Source organism: Parambassis ranga, chromosome 9 (assembly GCF_900634625.1).
Source record: "Parambassis ranga chromosome 9, fParRan2.1, whole genome shotgun sequence".
Classification (NCBI taxonomy): domain Eukaryota; kingdom Metazoa; phylum Chordata; class Actinopteri; family Ambassidae; genus Parambassis; species Parambassis ranga.
In genome coordinates this window covers 1,551,766-1,574,160 of record NC_041030.1, presented here as the reverse complement: position 1 = coordinate 1,574,160, position 22,395 = coordinate 1,551,766, and the positions used below count along the sequence as shown (strand labels likewise).

The window sequence follows — 22,395 nt, the reverse complement described above, 5'->3', positions numbered from 1 at the left end:
ATCAGACCTCACCCCATTGATCTCTGCTTTATTTATAGTCATGCTCTGTGGCTCAGTCTCGCTCAATCACTGGCAGGCAAGAGCCCAGACCAACCATGTACTATGCTCATTACAGTGTTTTGGCTGACAAACTTATACTTTCAGATGACAGTAGTAGAATGTTTTTCAAAACAATCTGTTCCCTCAAGCACAGTGCAAGTTTTGACACCCGTTAATACACAGAGCCCTTTCCTGTTTGGTATCCCTAAAATGGCCACTCACTTCAAGGTGCAGCTGGCCCAGTTTCACACAAGTGCTCTGTCGTGAGCTAAGCCCAAGCAAAGAGTGAAAAATGTTGAATTCGTTACTTACCCACTGCTTACGTGCATGATTTCTTCTTTTGAAGTACAAGATGAGCTTCTTCCTCATCGCCTGGTTTCTAAGAGGACAGAGGAAAAGAGAGGCATGGATAAAACAGAAAGGCAGGGAGTCAGAAAGAAAAGAAAAAGGTGAGAAGATTCAAGAAAACACTCAATATCAGACAGTGCAGAGCTTTCATCGCATTTGTCACATAATATATCCAAGAAGCCCCCTTAATCCTCAGGTACACATGCACTACCCTGTGCACTTTCTTTACTTCAAACACACTCACATCAACACAAACAATGTCTGTCCTTGTATGCCACTGCTCGATAAAGTCAAACTTGCTCCTGGGTGGAAAGGACAGCAAGGGGAGCCAAACTTATAAAACTTGTCTGTGCTGGGAACAGCCAGCCACATTTCTTCAAATAAAGGTCAGGGCCAGTAATCTCCTTAGGCAGCCACTCAGTTTGTCTCTTTCTTTGCTGCAAGACAGAGTTTTATTCCTGACACTTAATCTGTCACTTGTAAGGTCACGTTCCCCACTGATTAATGTAATCTTATTCTACATTAGTCACTTTAGATCAGCCGCAGGGTCCTTAAGGTCGCAGGCAAGGACAGAAGACTGGGAAGTGGGCTACTGGGTGTGTAGGAGTTTGTGAAAATTAGAAGTTGCCATGATAAAACTTATAGTCTTGAGAAATAAACATGCATGACGACCTGTCCATTGTTTCCCAAATATGTATACTGCAGTAATAAAATAAAAACAGCCTCAACCCCCAACCTACATAAACACTCCCACACATACAGTACACATGCTGAGCCATGCCATTGCAGGAGGAACGATAAATGCTGCCAAATCCAGCAAGAGTAGATGCCCACATATTGTGGCATATAATGGGTGAGAACTAACTTGGTATGGCAAAAACAGAACTGATAGATTAAGCCCTTTAAAGACAGAGATGGCATTGTCCTCTGCACACCAGATGGCAAAGGGAAAGATTAGCAGCCCTGAACCTCTACAAAAGGTTTCCTTTGTCCCGCTCCAAGCCTCTGCCATTTCTGAGATATCGGAGAACACTGTAATTTGGCATATTACCTCCAAAACATGATGGCTGAAAGATTCATTATATGTACACTTGTGGCAGATGTCTACAACAGTGCAGCTGCGCAGTGCAAAAGCTTTTCAAACTTCAAAGTTAGAATGTATCTTCCTAGGACTGCTTGCAAAGGCATGTAATAGGCAAATATATGAAAGGTAGAAGCACTGTGTGCAGGATATGGACAGGAAGGAAGACTGAGAGTTCCACAGAGATCTTGGTAGTCATATATCCCAGCAGCAATGGATGCCAAAGCTATCAAACCGGTTAACAAAACAAAGAAGTCAACTGTGCTAGCTCAAAGCGACACACTGGTATTTAATAACACACACACACACGGATGGAGAGAGGACAGTTTTCAGTTAATTGCTTTGAGGCAATAACACTGATCAAACGGTGCAGGGATCAAAAGGAGTGAAGACAGCAGTGTGCGGCTAAGAGGTCACACACATCTTGTGGTATGCCACTATACCCAAACTATATCGCCAGCAGTGGAGGCAAGATATCACAGCCCATCTACAGCCTTTTGATGTGTCGTGGTGAATAATGGTCCTTAAAAGATTACAGATGGTCATAAGCCTCGGTGATACAGTTATCATAAGCAATACTGTCTGCTTCTGCTCCCCTTAATGCAACACAACCTAAACTTTGCTAAGAACCACCTTTTTGCCCTCTGTATCCTCCCTCATTGCATAGGTTTATTCCAGTAAGTTTCATTGATGACATTTGACAATTTTACATGCCCCTCTGAAATTCCATTCGGCACACTCTGCCAAAGGGGAAGGGAGAGCTGAAGCATGGGAGTGAAGGCAAGCGGTGAATCTCTCTCATTGAGGCTATATACAGCAACTACAAGGAGTAATAGCTGCTGAGGTCACCAAGTTTCAATATCTTTAAACCAGACACATGTAGAGGAATTTTCCTTACTGCACATCAGGTATTTACAATAGAATAGATAGACAGATGAATAACTGTTTCAGATTCTGAGTTTGGTGTAATTACATTGTGTTTTCAAATGGCTTCAAATGCAATATTTACAATTATTATTCCACAATGTATAAAGCGGCATTAAAAATGCAAAAAACAAACAAAACAAAACAAGTCTTTTGCTGCATAACATGATTGGCCTAAAACAGTCGGATAAGAGCTCTGATCTTAATCAGCAGGTTGTTACAGTCATACTTATTTAATGAAAAATGGTGTGGGCATATGTAGTGAAGACTCACATTTTTATGTTCTCATGGTACTGTTTGGTGTCAGAAGGCTGGTTGTACAAAGGCTGGAATGAGAGAAGAAACAAGCATGTGAAGCAATCAGCTGTACTGTTCAACTGTGCAAAATTGTAAGTCATAAATACATGAAGGCTATATAACAGTGGACTCCAAAATGTTGTTAATAGGATCCTTACATTACCCAAACAAGAGCTAGACTGACACACAGCTCTTAACTGACAGAAGCCAAACAATTGGATGTGACTGAATTTGTAAAATGAAGCAAAATCTGTTAAGTGTAGGTATCTCAATAAATTGACATTCACTAGGTGACCAGTGTATGTGTATGCAAGATAAGAGAGAGGCAGGTGAAAAGCATGGTAACAGATACCGTATGCATCTGCTATTTTTTTATTTTTTTCAAAAACAAAGAATCTAAAAAGTGATACTGCTAAATATATTAATCTGGTTCTGTGAATCAGAGTGAAAATCTTAACTTTAGGAAGTGGATGTGGGGGGCAGTCTTAAGCAATACTGCTAATTGGAGCAGTAAGGGAAATAAAGAGAAACAATCATACATTTTATTTCATTAATTTGATCCAAGGACTGGGCACATAATGTGTAGGCTATTTCTCCTTTCACCTTAGCATCCCTTGTCTGCCAAATCAAATGTTGCATAGAAAAGTCTGTGTGAAAAAGCAAAAACAAGAACAGAATCATGGCATTAATCAAAGGCTCTACTTACCAGTTCTACCCTGGGTCCCAGTCCCTCCAGGATCCTGTGAGCTTCTTCTGCCTTTTTCTGGTGAAGCAAGACAAACAGAAGTAGTACATTAGCCGGCTGCCTGCACCTCTGTTATCACCACGGCAACCACAGTGAACATGCTCACTTGATCACTAGAGCTACACCGCTGCTTGCTGGATGGATGGAAGGCTGGATGTGCAGATGGATGGAGGATGGATGAGCTGACTATTATTAGAGCTTTTAACTCAAGCTGGGCCACAGCTCTTTGCCTCAGCTTCCTCTCCCCTCTCATAGAAAAAAATGAAAGATTACTCACCTCCCCTGAGCTGAGGGAGGTAAGAGAGAAAGAGCAGCCAGGCAGGAAAGCAAGTGGGAGTGGAATAAAACTGAGTGGGAGAGAAGGAGCAGGGGGAGGGGGCTGTTGGGCTTTGGTGCTTATCTAATAAGAGACATCTGATGAAAGACAGAAAGATCTCACGTTCAGTTGAAAACAACAATCACCCTCTTAAAACTAAAAATCCTGGCAGGGACCATAAAGCAAGTAACGAGGCGTTGGGACATGAAGATGAGTGGCAAAAACACTCCCACCAGTGTCTCTAGATGACCTCTCTGCAGCTTTGCTCCATACATTTATATTTAGCTCCAGCAGACAAATGTACAAGTGTCCCAGACTACCCCCTCTCAATGTTCGCTCCACTCTTTTCTCATTCCACTCTACTTGCACTCTCTCTGCTTCATCGATCAAACAGACCCTCCTTGGTGACACACCACATGCTCTGTTGCTTTCCATCTCATTTCATTTCCTTCAACGCCCGTAAGACTGGCCAGACTGAGACAATAACAGGCAGGACAGAGGTACAGGTATAAAGGGGTGGAGGGAGCAGACACGAGGGAGAAAATCAACCTTTACTCTTCAACTCCTAACATGTCATGCTGCTTCCTTGTCAATTTCACTCTGTCTTTACTGTGGAGGTAACACAGGAGGTGTTTGGGATCTACTCCAAAACTCACGCTAACAGACTTGTATGTAAGACCTCAGAGGAGTTCCGGCACACACTTGAGGCAAAACCAGCTTACAACTGGGTCAACTGTGAGGGAAGCCAAATGACATAGCTTTAAACGTGTAAAAGGAACCACTGATGCCACACATATCTTTCAAATGCAAATATAGTAAATGATGCTGTTATTCTTCCTTTAGTCATCTGCACTGATCTGAATTTTTTTCTCATTCCTGTTGCTTCCTCACCACCGAGTAGGTGTAACAGGCTGCAGAGTATTGCCTCAGAGTCTGCTCACTACAGGAGCAGTTAATGAGCAGCAATTTTTAAAAAGCAGCCTTTCATCCTTAGGGAGCCAAGGACCTCAAGGATTCCTCTTCATTTCCTACCCCTGATTCTCTATGCAAATTGGAAAATAACACTGCATGATACTGACCTCAAAATTTTTGAAATACGATTTTACATAAAATACTACAAATTACAGATTTGGCATTGAAGAGAAGGGGGTGGATAAGAAGCAAAGGAATCTGCACAGAGCATTATGTTGTCTTTAACAGTGGTTAATTACACCGAGAGCTGTTGATTTAATAACTCATCTCATGATCCATCTTCATCACAAACACACATGCATCACAAGACCAAAGCAGAAAGGCATAAAGCATTATTTCACTCATGCCCCCCTGTGGTGGCACACAGGACTGCTGCTCTGGGCTTAGCAACTATATCATTCTTGTTCATTATATTTATATACAGACATGGTAAAGACATGGTAAAACACAAAACAAACTCATGAAATAAGCTCAGTAGCTGCTAGTATGAGTATAATCATAGAACTACAAACCACTGCTAGAGGTATACAGGAAAGAAAACAAAAACGCTGCAGGTGCCATTTTAAAAGACAGACATGAGAATTTAGCATAGCTCAACAGAATTATGAGGTCTCAGAGGGACTGTCTTCTCTTCTGTTATGTCCATGACTGCAATGTTTCAAATATGAGCAGTGAACTTGGGTTGAGCTATCCCTGGGGTTTGACAATGGGCTGTCAGTAGAAATGGTGTAACCCAGTCTGAGAAAGCAAGTGACATTTTGCCCAGGGGGGACAGATGACACCGTATAGACACCAGCTCAGAAAAGGCACGCCATGGCTAATCATGGCTAGGTGCTTAAACACACATACACCAACACAGATATGTGTACTTGTATGTGTGTATATATAGCATGTACAAACATACCCATACACACACACAGGTTAACTATCCATTTTCTAAATTTGCTTATTGTTGCTAAATGTAAATACTGCCTCGCCAGAGAGCATCTCTCTGTTTTTCCTGCATGCAATATAAGAAAATAATGTGCACGAAGGCCATTTAAAAGGGTCATCCACTAAACTTTTGCCAACAATTGATAACAACCTGCTGAACTATTGCTGGATAAAAAAAACTGCTGACATTATACATCATGTGGCATTTTAGGGGTTATTGGACAATCTAGGTGCACAAACACTGACTCCTGGGCTTAAGTAGGGTTTGCCCTTATCTACACTTAAATCTTAAAAGTGCATTCAGACAAATCCAGAATTAAAGTAACAAAATTAACTGCAATAAATAAAAGTAACTAAAAATCACGTCAAGATAAAGAATTATGAATGTAAATTCTGTAATCAAGCTAGTTTAGGTCAAGAGAGAGGTATAAAGTACAACCAGTCAGTCAGAGGAGAGTGGAAGTGTTACAGAGGTCAGTCTACATTGTAGTGTCATTCCTAAACTTCCAGCTATTAAGATAAGTCTTGAGCAATCCTCTGCAGTTCCACAGAAGTGCTGCAGCTGTAACAGTGTGGCTCAACTCAACTGGTCATTCAGTGGTAATATGACACAATGTTAATGATTTGGTGAATCATTAGATGGGAATGCTTGTTTGCCTGTGAATGGAGTTTAAACTAAGTTAGCCACTTTCAAAATACCACACTGCATTGTCAGTAAACTGACTTGCTTCTCTTAATGTGCGAGGGGAACAATGCTGCGTTTTAACATCACTCTAGCGGCCCTGTATAAGTTGGACAAGGGGTGTGATACTTTAAAGGGTGACCCTTCCCCCCCTGCTGTAAATACCAATTCCAATAAAACAGAAGCTTGTACCTTTATCCACTAGGGGGACTATGAGCACTGAAAATCATTCCATAATATCTGCACCCAGCTCTGCTGCATATAATCATTTCTTTGACGAGGACTAATTCAACAGTCCCTTAATAATTTCATGTTTGTTTTCTGTAAAGAATTATTCATCTGCAATGTGTGCATAGAAAATAGAGATTTGTGTCAGTGTGCATCTCTGTCACCTTCTAATGTGTGCATGTTTTAGTGTGTGTGCGATAGTGTGATTCATCATGCCTGCTCTGTTGACCTTTAGTACCTTTTTCTGTTAGGCAAGAGTCCTGTCCTGCCTGACAGTAAAGAGTAGGAGGGTCAGGTATGAGATGAATAGTTTGTGACATTGCTTTCAAGAATTTTATCAAACAAGGTAAAGGAATATGACGTACGTTTCAAAAAAACAATCTTCCAGAGACATCCATCTCTACAGAACTAATTTATTATTATGCTCTGTATTTTACAAACTATAAGGTTAATCCTCACTTTGTCTATGAAGGAGAATGAAATAAATTCAGTATACAGCACTGATTTCTACTAAAACCTGTGGTGTGGTAAATTATTTGCTGGGTAAGGTTACCTTATAGGCACCATAAATGTAGGCTACTGCCTTATCTCTGACATTAGAACATAATACACACACAACACCCAATTCAAATGCAAATCATGTAGGCATTAGTGTGTGTTTATTTCACTGACCCTGTTCTCATCGTAGATGATCTGCACCAGGCTGCGGTGCTTGGCCTCACTGGGTGGCGGTGAGATAGGCCTCTCTGGCTCGTGAGGCTTTGCAGCCTCCTCCTCCAACTGTTGCTGTAACACACAAACAAAGTCCATGGTAAAAACTTAACAAATCCAAAAAGGGCCCTGATCTTCCAGGAAGACCGGCAGCTCACGCGTTTCTGCTGCAAGGATATACAGACACATGTGTTTGTGTGTGAGAGCTCCACTGTCGTCCCTCTTCAGCTCTCCAGCAGGGATGACACTAACTGTCCTATTAGCTGTAATAGCAATTAGCTCCATGGGGTCTAGTTAATCAAAGAGTTACCACAACAGTATGTAAACAAAGCCGATGCCTGCTGTGTGGCTGAAACATCCGATGTACGATGAAAGGCAGACAAATAAGGAGACAGCCGAGAGAATAACAAAGAGGAGAAAGCCTCATCTGAAAATGTTACACAGAAGCCACCCTATTATATACACCATCTTTACCTGTACGGGAAATACAAATGTTGTCAAGTGAATGGCGGGCAAAATGTAGAAGAAGAAAGGGAATAAGGAAATGTGAAAATGTAGCACCCTACTATGCCGTCAACGAATCAGTAAGCATCATTAATGTTCCAACACTCCCAGTGTCAATAAGCAAGATGTGGTAGCAGTCATTTCCTCCTACCTGATAATGTTATAATGTTCTAATAATGATGCAAAAATTATGTACACTATACCCACAGTCATAAGTAAACATGTCTGTCAGGGTTAGAGATGTGGTAGCTAGCTGGCTTCAGGCTAACTTTGCACATTTCAAACAAAGATATGTTATTCTAGGATAGTAAATCAAATGTCTTTCAGACAATATGGATGTTCTTAACTTGACAGTTATAAAATATGTCTGCTAAGGTAAATACAGAAACTTTGTGGCACTAAATATTATCATCATAATTGTTCTAAAAGCATGGATATAAACACTGTACAGGCTGCAAGCTGGACACAGAAGCAGAGTGTACACAGCTGTCTGGAACCAGAGGCCAAGTGTCGCTGGGTGCCGTGCATACAGCTGATCTGCAGTTAAGTCAGCCCCTCTTTCCCTCCTACTCTTCCCTCACATCTCTCGACAGAGGCCTGAGAAGGGGGAAAGGCGGCCTCCAGAGGATCCACATGAGAGCAGAGTAAGATGGATCATCTTGTGCCATGATAGCTCTGGATAAGCATCTGGTGAAGCAAACACAGACATTCCCATAGAGACTTTTCAAACCCACCACAGAGTAAAATAAAATAAACCAGCCATTCTGAGCTTGGCTGACATGACACACGCTGACTGTAAGTCCTAACCATTACCCATTCCCACTGCCAGAACTCTTTAAGTAAAGTTGTAACATACCACTTAATTAGTCCAGATGTTTTAATGCTTGAAAACAGATGGACAGTGAAAATGTGTTTAAAAACACGGAGTGTATGTGTATTAAAGAAGGGATCTTCATTTATGCATGTAGCATTGAAAAAGTTTAACAAATCCAATAGTCAGTAAACCCTTGTTCTGAAACAGTGTAATAAGGCAATTAACAAAAACAAATTAGTGTAAATGCCTTCGTTTCATAAGCTTTGTAAAAACAATTGTCTGTGATTATCACATATAATAACTATGAATAAGCACCTCCATACTGCTATATAGTGAAATAGCTGTCACCATGTAAAAGCAGCAGGATGTCAATAGTTCCTCTGTAGTGGTCAGAGTGACATAAGCTTCAAGGCAGTCAGAATAACCACAGTAAATGCTGCTTTGAAATGATTATTTTTTAAGTGATTATAATAAACAGTGTGTTGACATAAAACAAGTATGGTGGAGGAAGGACTCGGGTGTAGGCGAGGGGAGACAGTGTGGCAGGGAACTGAGTGGTTTAGCAGTCACAAAATCTCCACCATAATCCTTCTCCTCCCCCAGGGAAGCTGTTATTTATAGCCTCATATATTTTTAACCTACTTTTCTCCTAAATAAAAAACCAAAGAGGAGCGGAGAGAAAAAGAGAATGCAGATGCCTGGAGGAGTGCATGTACATAATCACTGCACACTAAGCAAGAAACAGCTACAAGCTTGAATGCAGCGATTACAACACAGCAAAGTCTATTTAAGACTGTATTGCTGTGATGCCAACTGAAGCCTGGCAGGGACTGTCACACTGGAAAACCACACATTTCAAACAAACAAAACACGACACTAAGAAAATTCTACAAGGATGCCAGCACTGGCAAAGACTTCTACAAGTATAATAATAAACACTTCTGTACCCCACACTGCTTTCAGGCACATTTGCTTCATTTAGGCCACAATCATAGCAAAATCCTTCATTTCTTGTGAACGATTGGCTACAACTCTTCCATTCTCTACACTTTAGCACCTAAGCAAACAAAGCCAGGTTATACTTGTTCATTGTTGCACCTTTAGGAAAATGGATATCATTCACCTAATGGTGCAACAATGAACAAGTATAACCTTTGACACAAATGTTAATCAGTTCTTACAGATGTAAGCATCTACAGCAAGAGAATCTCCCTAGGGAAAAGATAAATCAATGTAAAAATGTAGATAGCATCATTCTATGCTCCAAACACAGATAAAGCTATATATAATTCTACAACCACATCTGTATGTGCACTCACCTGTTTTTTGCGAAGCTTGCAAATCTGCTGCTCCACCATGGTGATCTCCCTGTCCACGCGGTCCATGTTCTGGATCAGCTCCTCCTTGGAGAAACGGGCTGGAACCAGGTCCAAGTCAGGATCCATATGGACTGGGCTCACAGGAGAGATGGGCTCCAGCTTCCCCATGGCACTTCCGCGCTCCTACACAGAAGGGCGGCAGACATGAGATGAAAAGGACATGACATCACACCACCAACAGGAATTTTAAAAAAGGAATTTCCAAGTGATACCAATAATAATACTTAATGTGTTCTCTTGCTTTCACGTTGTATGAGTCCACAGATAAACATCCCTTGTGGTCAGTATTTATTCCCTTTCTTTTGCCATGAGAAGCTCTGTTCTCTTATCTACAGCAGTACTACATGCTATCAGCAGTCACATTATCAATAAACACCAGTGACACAAGTATATTGGCAGCCACACACGCTCATGCTATTGCCTCCACCATGTCTGACGGATGATGTGGTGCTTTGCTTGATGAGCTATTCCTGTCCTCCTTCTTCTTGTCACAACGTTCTGGTACGAGCTGATCTAGGTTTATCCATCCAATCCCTCCTCAAGAGTGTTGTTTGTTTCTTTGTTTTTTGGTGTTGCTGCTCAACTGTCCAATTATATTTCTTCTTGTAAAACTCCTAGTTTCTTCAAAGTTTCCTTTTAGTATTAGAGAAGTGTTTGTATCAAGGTGGGAAAAATGAAAAAAACATAATCACTGTATAATTCCTTGCCTCAGAATCAGAATTACTTTATTAATCCCAGGGGGGAATTGCTTCACACTGGATCAGACTGTGACTGTACTTCCTAAACCACTGTAATTAAGATTGTAATTCCTGAACCATTGTTAAAATATTTTTGTTGAATAAAAGATATTAAATTTGATTTAAATTTTGAAAAATCCTTTGTATTGGTGTACAGGGGTAAAATGATCTGACTGTGTGACCAGTTCATCCTTCATAAATGACTGAATGAGTGATCCAGCTAAGGTTCTGTTCTGCAGTATTAAATGAATGTTATGCAAGTGGGCTAATCTGGACTAGACAGGCAGCATTACAGCCTTGCAGACCTGCTGTGATTGAAAATGTCAGTGCCGGAGGATGTTGAGGGCCTGTTTAGGATGAAAAAGCCCAAGGTTGCCAAAACAAGTTAGTCGCAAAAATTCACCACGCTCAGAAACTAAAACAAGAAAATAGCTTGTGGGAAGGCTCGACTTTGTCGAAAAACATCTTTGAATGCAAATAACACCATCTCTATACAGCTCGCTGTTGTTATCATCTAGAAGTAGACAAACGTATTCATGTAAATGGTTCAACTTATCACAGAAAATCATGGACCAATCAATTCATCAGGAAAGATGCATAGCTAAGCGGTTAGGGTTACGTGAGAGAACAGACGCCTGCATGGTGTGACAAGCAAACGTCTGCATGTAGTAGGAATACAAATAATCTTAAAATATGACAAATTCGTCTGACTGGAGTCTACTTCATCCCACCACTAAATTACAGACTTTTATTACTTAAGCACCAAATAAAGTTTGTTTACAGCAAATAAGTGAGTGGCTAGCAGTCCTGACCACACAGAGACACACTCCCTTTCAATTTTCCTTTGCTTACCCTCATACATTTCTGTATTTCTTGCTGGGGCATCAGTCAATTGATGTTTAAATAATAATATCATTGCAAAAAGCTCTGTCACGTGGATTTCTACAACAAAATAACATTAGCAGCAATCCTCCTTTAACAGCTATACAAGCCAAGTGTGATCACTTTTGAGAGCAGCAAGTACTACAAGCCCTCTCATTCTAATCTGCATGATGACTGCACAGGGGTGTACAGTAACTAAGTGCTGCTTTTGTCCTTGCCCATGTGAGTCATGCCACAAGCATCAGCTCTGTGTGATACTACTGGCCTACTCCCTTTTTTCTGTTGGCCTTAAGCCTCTCAGTCCTCCCTTCCCCTTTTTCTTTCTGTGCCTCTGCACTTTCTCTTGGACTCATTTTTAGTTGCATCTCCCCTTCTATTCCACTATCATTTGGTGAACTTGTTCCACACAGTCATTGCATCTGACATCACTTATATAATGAGTTTACTGCCTTTGCTGCTCCAAGTGGAAATACTGGTATTCCTCAATATTTCCCTGCTAGCTTAAGAGTCAATGTTTTTTTTCCTGTGCCTTCTGTTATTGGTGTATCTATTTACAATTCCTGGGCTGTCTACCTCCCCTGGCAGTTTGAAGCACTCTGTATAATGTCAGGCAAGCAAGTCAGTTAGATCCGCAGTTCACAGTCTCATCCTCTGTCTTTTGAAATCTAGGTCAGCTGTATTATTTATTAATTGCTGTTTCACAACTCCCTTAGACTTCCCACTGCTGCTCACAGAGATCCAGCTTAGCTACAATGCAGAACCTCCTTCTAAGTCTTCTGCTGTGCTACGTACAATAACATCCTTTGAGGCTCTCAAGTAGGTTGGCACAGTTAATCCAAAACAAACAAAACAGCTTGCTAAAATAAGCTCATAATGTTTCCAAGGAAAAAAGATGGTCACAACATCTACCTTATGAATTATATAGTTAATGTCTTTTACTGGTATTATTGATCCAAAAGCTGGTATAGGCTCAGTTCTTTAATATGAGTACTTGCATAAATTCAGTTTATTCTTTGCCATTTATTTAAACTCATAAAGTTAACTGACACCAAGCAACATATTCTTACTTTTTCTTCGATGGATAGACTTATGTTAGACATAGCTAACGACGTCATGCTTGAGGGACATTGTAAAAACAGTGTGACACCTTCACTCCCCATCCACATGCATCTGAATCTGAACTCTTTTCACCTTCTCTCATCATCTGCAGCTACATCCACTCCAGGGTTTACCATACATAGACCTATTTGTAGCGAGCCGCCACACAACACCCACCACCAAAAATTGTTTTCATGTTTTTTTTCCCCCCAACACAATTTTAAAATATAGCTATCCCTTCGTTTATTCAACTCCGCTCAACTCTCTCTCTCAATCACCCACACACATCATTTATATTTATAGTGAAATAAAAACCTTCAGCTGTTTTTGCAATCCATTCCTTGAATGACACAGAATCTAAAGACTGGGACTAAACTTCCTCCAATATAAAGTCCAGGTATTTGTATGAGTAAACTAATTCTACTGGCCTGTCCTGTAATGTATGGAGTTGAGGTGCGGGAAGGTCCAGGCAGGGTTCTAGTAAAAATGTATTTTGTCTTCACTCAGAAATAACTTTAGAGAATTAAGATTGAACTCAATCAATTCGAAATGCTTTAAACGTGGTCAGTAGATGAGCATACAGGTGTATATTTAACCTATAGCAGCTTCAGAAAGTGTGTGTTTGAATCCCACTTCCTGCACACACTCTGCAAATACCCCAATTACAGTCTCCACCAACCGATGACACCAGCGCCAAGGTGCCACCACAAAATTAATATAGCATTCTTGATTTCCGTTTGTTTTCTCTCTGTATTTTCTGGCTGTTGCTCCTCAGTTATAACATCTGCCAACATGTATTAAAAAATGATTAAAAGTTCATACACCTTCATTTAATATTTGTGATTGAGATGTATATATTACGGTGGCCCTAAAGGTCAAAACACAATGACATTTCAGAAAACACAGCCATATTTCAGATAACGGAAAGGGTAGGGACAACACGCCTTTTTTCTGCTTTCATGGATGGACACACAGGTCAAACAATACTGTCTGCCAGACTTATTGTTCAATGTATTATCATGCTACAAGCACGGCTCGTTATCATCATTCATTCAGGTAAACACATATTTGGGCAAATAAGCAAAACTGCAAAATCCCAAATAGTGGCAATGTCCTCCTCCTCCGCTTCAAACATGTTTACCTAAACTGCTGTTTCTGGCATTGTTCAGCAGTGAAACGCTTCAAAACCTGTGTGTGTGTGTGCGACGTGTGCTGCAGTGGGAGGGCCGTATGAAGAGTTTTGCACTATTTCCATGAAATATGAAATGTCCGGGATGAAACTAACTTTGTTCTTGTTCTTGCCATCTTGAGAACACAAACCGATTTCTCTGTTCTTGTGGAGTACAGCATTCAGCTCTGTGCTCAATACATCCGTGTTTTTCTTCTTATGGATTTTCAGCAGATGGTCTTGGTATGAACACACACATGGAGTGGGGGGGCTGCCCTTCACTAGACCACAATATGGGCCTAATGTGAGTTGATGTACCACCGGGAGACTATCAGAGTGGTGTTGAATGTTTTTCCCTTGAACGGCTGGTTGCATAGGCGCAACCTCTGATTCTTAGTTGCACCATTGAGAAATTAGGTCGCATTTGCGACCAAATTGATCACACTCTAGGGCCCTGACAGTCATCAGCTGTCTGTCAAGGTTGTTGTCATGGCCCAAAAACTTGCGCATTATTTAAAGATTATGTATTAAAGGTAGGTGCTCTCAGTCCTTCGATTATTCACGCTACAACATACCTACAGCAAGCAATGATGCAAGCGATCAGGAGTTATTAAAGGTGTTATTAAAGTTCTTTGCAGCACCATAAGGATAGATGATAGACTAATCCCCTGCTCAGTCATGATTATTTGTGCCCGTCCCAGTGAGGTGTCCAAGCATTGCGCTGCACATTAAAATTTTGCCTTTTCGTTCGGTGTATTTTACGTTGTTGTTATCAATGCTTTAAAATGTAATAAATGATTCAGCCACGATCAAATGATCGGCCACGGTGAAATCGCAATGCATCGAAGAATCACTTTTTTGTCTCCCACCACCAGTCAATTGCTCATTGACCACCTTACTGAAGAACAGTCTAAATACATATTGTATGATACAATGGATTATATTATGGTTACTGACCTTTGTCATGTCCTCTGCCCCTCCCAGAGGCAATGGTGTCCGATTTGATGAAGGCCTCATCAGAGACTCTGGCCCCATCTCCAAACGAGGCCGTTTAATTTCTGCATACTCCACCTCTGATTGGTTGACAGGCTCTGGTAAGTAGATGTGGTCATAGCGGATATGCTGCTCTTGTCCTCTGCACAAGAAAAAATACAGCGAATTAGAGAAAATATGCTGATAAAAGAAGAAGGAAGGTGAAATAAATGCTCAAGATCTAATTTGTGTATGCTAAATCTGAGTCAAGCAAGTTAACATAGAGATTTTTATATAGTAAACCTTGATTCTTTTAGTTAACAAGTTGCCTTCAGGTGAAACAGGTACATGACTTTGACAGTTGCCAGACTGCTATGGTTACTAAAACATCCAGTCAATGGCTTAGATACACTTGAAGCAGATGAATTAAAGCTTACACATTTTTTAGCTGAACTAGCATCACAATGATAACATATAGGACTAGTCCTAGTGAACAACTAATCAACAAGTCATTATTAATCAGGACCATATACCATAAAAAATAGACAGACACCAAAAACTGAAAATAATACCTATAAAAGCATTTAAGAGAATAATCATTCAAATCAGTGTACACTGAAAAAACAAATCTCCGTTATAGTTGACCTTCTTAGAGCAGGTTTTAATGTCTTTATCACATTTCAGTCCTTCAGAAAACATGAAACTGCAGACACGTGTACAAAAAGATGACGGTTACAGCCTGAAATTAGGTTGACCTTAATCTTTACAGTTGTGTTCACAGCACATAGAAACTGCACCCGGCTTGACGTTGTTCAAACAGAATCATCATCAAGTAATCACAGCTTTTTCCCTGCAAAACAGAACCATGCAATAGGTCGCCCAGGATGGAAAAGTGGAAAGAAAAGGAAGCAACAAAATTGGAAATGATGACTCACTGTAACACTACCATCTAATGGTTTTAAATATAGTGGCAAATAGTGGAGGTGTTCTTGTGTGGGCTTTTGCATGCAATGGTAGACCGTCAATGGCCACAGGGCTGCACTAGGGAGTGTGTCACTCTATATACTGTACCCTAAAACTACAAGAGGTCTGAACTGTTAAGAATATCATACAGTAGACTGGGGGTTAGGGACCCTACATAATATAATGTGATGTTAATGAATCTGCTGCATAAGCGGTGCTAGTATAAATTACACTCACTCCCTTCATTAAACTAATAAGTATTTCAGGAAGGAAAAGCTAGCAACACGTTGAGGCAGATGAGTAAAGAACACGGTTTGTGTGTAGTCAAATGACAGCTTCCACATGTTAACTGCACTCACTACTTATATCTGGGAGATTTTATTAGCCCACTTGTAAATGGCTCTCTGTTCCTTCTGAAGGAACAGTTTTCTCAAGTCTGCCCTGGAGACAGATGCCAGAATGTCAGTGACTTTGCTGCCAGTGTCAAAATGGAAGTGGCTTCTGAAGAGAACAGGGAAAACACAACCATAATTGCTGGTCCAGGCCCACAATGGCCTAGTGTGCGGTTTCACTATGTGCCAAAGAGCATGGAGCCTGTCTCTGTCTTACGAGGTGGTGGAGGGGTGGTGTAACAATAAGGACTATCCATTGACAAGCACATAAAACGAGGTAAGGGTGTTGAGGAAAGAAATGGTTCGTAGCCGTTAGTCAGTGTGACAGCCAAAATACTACATCAAAAAAATGGTGGGTCTAAATTATTACCCAGATGGTGTGACTACTCCCCTGGACACAATTTTCTCAGTCATTCAGCTGAATACTTCCTCATCTCCATAGAGTGGCACTTACATAATCACATCATCAGCTCTAGCCCACCCTCCACCCCTTTCTCTCCCTCTATTGCCATCTCTCTTCCCCCCTCTCCCTCTTGTGAGCGTGCAGAATAATCTGATCCCTGAGGAGGATTTGTCTGGAGGATAAGGGGAAAAAAGATGTGTGTGGAGGTGGGGGCAGAGCTGGTGGAAGGCAGAATGAAGGGGCAACACAACACCCCACAATGACTCCATGACTGTAAAAACACCGCAGCCCTAACCAAAAACTTTTAGGAGTGAAAGCAGAAAATGTAGGGGCACATTGTAAACCAACCTGCAATGCAATTATTAATGTTATTGTCTATTTTAACTATTTTTTTTTAACTATTTGATTTGGAGATTACGATGTGCTGTTTTATTTACGTTCATAGGGATATGATCAGTAACATTACTTTCATTTAATACAAAAACCACATCCTAAGAAACGTACTTTGATATATGTAAATAAAGTATGCCTATGGTCTTAAACTTCCAGCCAAGGAATGCCTCCAAAGAGAGAGAAGTATGTGCACGATAGCAGCAATAGCTTTTTTCAACCATCCTGCAATTTGTTGCTGTAAAAGGTCTGGCTCTGATTGTATGGTTTGTTTCCAACCAACTATTTTTGAACAAACTCTGACCTGAGCGCTGTAAAAATGCTCAAAATGGTCACATTTTCAAACCGTGACGTATTCTGCCTTACTATGATAAGCAAAGAGATCAAGTGTGTTGATATAGGCTCGTGATTGTGAAAGCATTACCGTGCTTGTGCGGCTGCCTCTTGTTGCTCCCATTAGGAGCAGCGGCACAGCTGGGATGATTAACACAGAGAGATGCCTGGCTACGTGCACCATAGCTGGGATGAATGAAAGTAAGTGCACAGAATAATAAAAAAACGTGTCAAGCCTTAAAGCTTTTTCTTGCAAAAAAAAAAACATGTCAGTATGTCAGGAGGGGTGAAGACACAAATCTGCAAGTGTGCGAGGGGAACAGACCTAACACAACCTCAGTTGCAGTCAATCAAACATGTTTGAATTTTTCCGGCTGAGTCTGGACGCAGTGTGAAGTGATCAATAGCTGCACAGATAAGAGCAACACCGAGCTGTGTTTGTTTACCATTGCTTGTTCTTTCTCTTCCTTCTTCTTTGAGTTTGTTGGTGGTCATCAAACAAAGATTTAACATATTACTGACACCAGGTTGCCATCCTAAAAGTTTGCTGCATTCAGTTGGCTTTAGTTGATTTGAGAAATCCTGTAGTCTGTGATCCCTCTTCAGGTGCAGTTGTTAATTGTGTGACCCTCATCATCATACAAAAATCTGCTGAAGCCAGTCTGTTAGTGTGTCCTCAGCCACACGAGTCTGAAAATATTTCACTATTATCATCTCTCTATTAACACAGCAAAGTTATATTGTTGAGGCTATACACAGTGTAACATCGACATGAAGGGACATTTCTGCTGTTTGGCTGTTCCTATAACACAAGTACTGACACTCTGAAAGATTGGTTTAAAAGTATTTATCTGCTGTTCAAGTAGTAGTAGTCTTACTACACTTTGTGATGGCATCTTTGAAACTGCTGACCCAGAGCTGGCTGTTTGCATGCGGCACAGCTGTCCTTTTATGGTGTTTAGTGGGTGTCAGCCAAGCGTGTCTCATCTACAATCAAGTGAGAGTCAACATTCAGCACACCTGGGCAAGAGGAGATTTGGACTGCATATTGCATATTTTTTTATTTTTATTTTTTTTTATTTTATTTTAGATACTGTATTAATCCCAGAGGGAAATTCTTTACGGCTGTGTCATACAATGACTAGCAAGGTGGGCCACAGGCTAGGGTGCAGTGTCTTGCCCAAGAACACACAACAGTGACTAGGGAGGAGTTGGGATCGAACCACCAACCACCATGATTTTAGACAGATGGGAAGAGTCTGAGTTACTGAGATATAGCCTGGAGTAAAAGAGGAGGATGAAACAAACGACTAGTACAGTGGTTTTTCAGTGACTGTGCTGTTGTAGGTTTGCTGACTTGTAATTAAGGTACATCTGGATCATTAGATAAATAGCACATTTTTGGCTTTCTGTGCAGAAAATTAAGGTGCAGATGGAGACATAGATCCGTTGTACTGAGAAACAGACAATGCTTTAAAATGTCTTTTAAAAAAAAAAAACAACACATTTTCTAAGGTCATAATAGGGTTCACGGTCTTTGTCGGAATATATCCATTCAGAATTTCTAAGAATTATGAAACGATAAGCTCATACTTAGCCGTGAAAAGATCGAAGGGCAATACACTATACAGACTCTGAATGAGATCACAGAATAAGGGTCTGGACTCTTAACCCCACAACGCAATGCTGAGGACCTCATATATTCACTCCTCACCCCAAGATGCCTGTCTGCCAGCACCACCAATGGTTGAGTTCGTGCTCTCCACAAAGAAATGTGGACTGCTTCTCATCTCCCACCGTTAAAGTTGCAAAAGGCATCTGTCCTGCAGACATATTAAGTGAGTCAGCTCTGACAGCCTGCCAAAGCACCAGTGATTGAATGAATGAGTGGTGTCAGTAAATCGTGAGCTGGTGGGTAGCATTCAAACTGCGTGGTGTTTATTTCAGTTCCACCCATGACCCTGTGTTCCCACACTGTGGGCTAGGCTAATAACTGTTCAATGGGCCAAACACACACAACTCCCTGCTCAATGAAGACCATAATCCTATCCGATTGATACTTAAAGACACCAACACAACACGCAACAGCCTTACAATGTTCCAGAGTCACTGTAGCATCTGCTGCCAGCTGTTCCAATGCTGCGCTCCAGACACGCAAGAAGACATCCCCCACTCTACACCCGACATACTGTCATAATACCTGGCATAATATAACAAATTTTGGTATTCTATTGTCTGGTTTCTATTAAAATCTGATCAAGTTTTATGTTCCTTGAATGTTTTAACCTATGCAAGGAAATCTGCCAGGTCAATTAACTGACAAAAAATATGTTGTTACTTACCCTTAGTGCATCATAAAATATTCTTATCACATACACTCATCAAGTCTCATCCTTGAAAAATATTGGATATATAAATAATAAAGAACATTAGTGAGTACAAGACCTGGGTCTCAAGAGACAAAGTAATAATCATAAGATGCTTGATGCCAGACAGCTGGTCTACCAAAAAATGAGCAACTATACTTGCTTTATTGTCATTTAACTCGGGGTACCTCATGATTTGATTCTATTACAATTCAGGGGCCAACAATTTGTTTAATAATCAATTATTGATGCATCATGATGCAGCTTGAATGCATCTTAAAACAGTTAAGCAACATGTTTTTCCCTCACTGAGTGATCACTAGGGATGCACCGAATTTTCAGCCACCGAAAATTTTCGGCCAAAACACTTTTTTCACTGAAACAACTCGGGAAACAGGATGTTGTGATGACGCAACCAGCACAGGCTTGTCTGGATGCTCCAGCATGTCTGCGGTGTCTTTTCTTGCTCCATTTGAGCAGCTAACTAAAGAGATCCGCTCCTCTGATGCATCTGCAGCTGACGTTATTCTTTCAACGCAGCACTGAAGTGTCTTCTAAGCAAAGAGGTTGAGACGGACCGCGGAGTAAAAAACACTAAAAAGTACACTCGTAGTCCGTCAGCACGCATTTCCCTGAGATCTAATCGGATCCTCTGCACTTCATCGCGATGGTATTGATCCACGTTATAAAGATCATACTTTATATTTGAATAAAGCAGCATGCGCAAGAAAAGATCCAGGCCACGTGGATGCGTTGAACCGTTTGGAGACAGAGAAGCGCACAGCGCACCCTCGCTATGTTCAGTGAGATCCTGCAATAGAGAGCCTCAAATCATAGACAGGCTATTCTGTTCTGATTTACCATATATGTGACTCAGATTTATTTGTCTGCTGGACATTTTTTTAATTTGACAAAATGTTTATTTATGCACTGGCCCTATTTAAATAAAATGTACACATGAGTGGGGTCAAGCTCGGTTATTTTATTTTATTTTATATTATCAAGCCCATTTAAAGTTATCGTGCAATTAATTGATTTATTGTTTATCGCGACAGGCCTAAGTGGTCTCCTGGTATCTTCTCCATGCTCTAGACACGGCAAACCTTCTTGCCACGTTACTCTCATTGATGTTCCATCCTGATTGAGCTGCACTACCTGAGCAACCACTGAGTGGTTGTAGACACCACCTCATGCTACCTCTAGGGGTGAGCGCGCTGACAAAATGCAAAAGTGATCAAACATCAGGCAGAAAGGATGAGAGCAGAGAAATGGTCTGTGGTCCTCCTGCAGAACCTCTCCTTTATAGGGCTGTCTTGATCACTGCCTCATTTCCACCTGTCGTCTGTTCCATTTAACAACAGCAGCTGAAACTGATTCACAGTCAGTGTTGATCCTAACTGGACAGGCTGATTTCACAGAAGTGTGACTGACCTGGAGCTACATTGTGTTCTTTAGGTGTTCCTTTTATTTTTTGAGCGACAATATTATCGCTTATCGCAATAATTTCTCTTGGCAATTAATCGCCCAGCAAAACCTGTTATCGTGACAGGCCTATGTGCAACTACAATAAGGTAGGTCTAAATTTTTTTTATTTTAGATACTGTATTAATCCCAGAGGGAAATTCTTTACGGCTGTGTCACACAATGACTAGCAAGGCGCGCCACATATATATATTATATATATTATATATATAGCACTTGTCTACTCAAATCACTTAACACTGCACTGCTCAAAAAAGGGAACACCTAAAGAACACAATGTAACTCCAAGTCCCCAACACCAAATTTTTTTCTCATGAGCGAATGGATCTCATATGAGTCCCTACCTTTCATTCCCAGGCTGGAACTCCGAAAGTAAGGAAGGCCGACGCCGATGGGGCTGGGCCAGGTGGGAGCTGTAGTCCCTGGCATGATGAGGATGGTAGTCAACCAGTCCCACTTCCTGTAACAAAACCAACATCATGTTGTTAGCACACCAGAGCCGACAACTTCCATTAACTTCTTCTCAGTGTGATGCAAAGTCTGTAAAAGTACAAAAACAGATTAACATTTTCGCAGATGTTTGGACTTCCATCTAGTCTCTCCAACTCTAATTTATCCTACTCCTTCCATTTTTTTCCAGCCAATTGGAATGAAACATACAAGAAAAAATCGATTCTGTGAAATATCGCAATATTTTATTTGGGGATACTGGAATCGATTCAAGTTGTGGCCAAATCGATTTTATTATTAATTATTTATGAGCAAACATTCATTTCAGCGTCTTACTTCTGTGGTGCACACCGTTTCTTTAAGCAGCTCTGCTCCACACCAAAACCAAAGATCTCGCAAGAGCCACCACGTGATAGCCGTTTATTCTCTAGTCTCGCGGTCATTGTTACACAGCTCAATGTTGACAGTGAACATGGCCCACCCCGACAACGAGATACGAGAGGCTCCAGGGACTTATAAAGCAGACATTTGGACTCACTTTGGCTTTTACAACAAAGCCAGGAGCACAGACTATGACAACAGCCACGCTGTGTGCAAACTCTTTCAAGCCAGAATGAAATACTGCGGAAACACACCAAATATGCGTGCGCACATTGCCAGGCATCATGATGGAATCAAGGTAAAGGCTAACGTGAAACAAGCAGCTAACTCCACATCTCAGCTGATTCTTGAACAAGCTAATTCCATCAAGTTCCCATCAGGCTCAACATGTGCAACAAAAATACC

At 41.0% G+C, this 22,395-nt stretch overlaps 1 protein-coding gene across 2 annotated transcripts in view; it reads right to left on the bottom strand.

Annotated features, from left to right (window-relative positions):
- The window catches only part of ncor2 (nuclear receptor corepressor 2), a 77,708-nt gene that overhangs the window by 30,508 nt on the left and 24,805 nt on the right, over positions 1 to 22,395 (bottom strand). For both annotated transcript variants that reach the window (XM_028415120.1, XM_028415121.1), the window contains exons 3-9: positions 21,504 to 21,619; positions 14,816 to 14,993; positions 9,914 to 10,096; positions 7,238 to 7,351; positions 3,396 to 3,452; positions 2,666 to 2,718; positions 352 to 418 (exon numbers count right to left, since the gene is read on the bottom strand). In XM_028415120.1, coding sequence (XP_028270921.1) covers positions 352 to 418; positions 2,666 to 2,718; positions 3,396 to 3,452; positions 7,238 to 7,351; positions 9,914 to 10,096; positions 14,816 to 14,993; positions 21,504 to 21,619 — 768 coding nt within the window. The remainder of the gene's footprint in view (positions 1 to 351; positions 419 to 2,665; positions 2,719 to 3,395; positions 3,453 to 7,237; positions 7,352 to 9,913; positions 10,097 to 14,815; positions 14,994 to 21,503; positions 21,620 to 22,395) is intronic.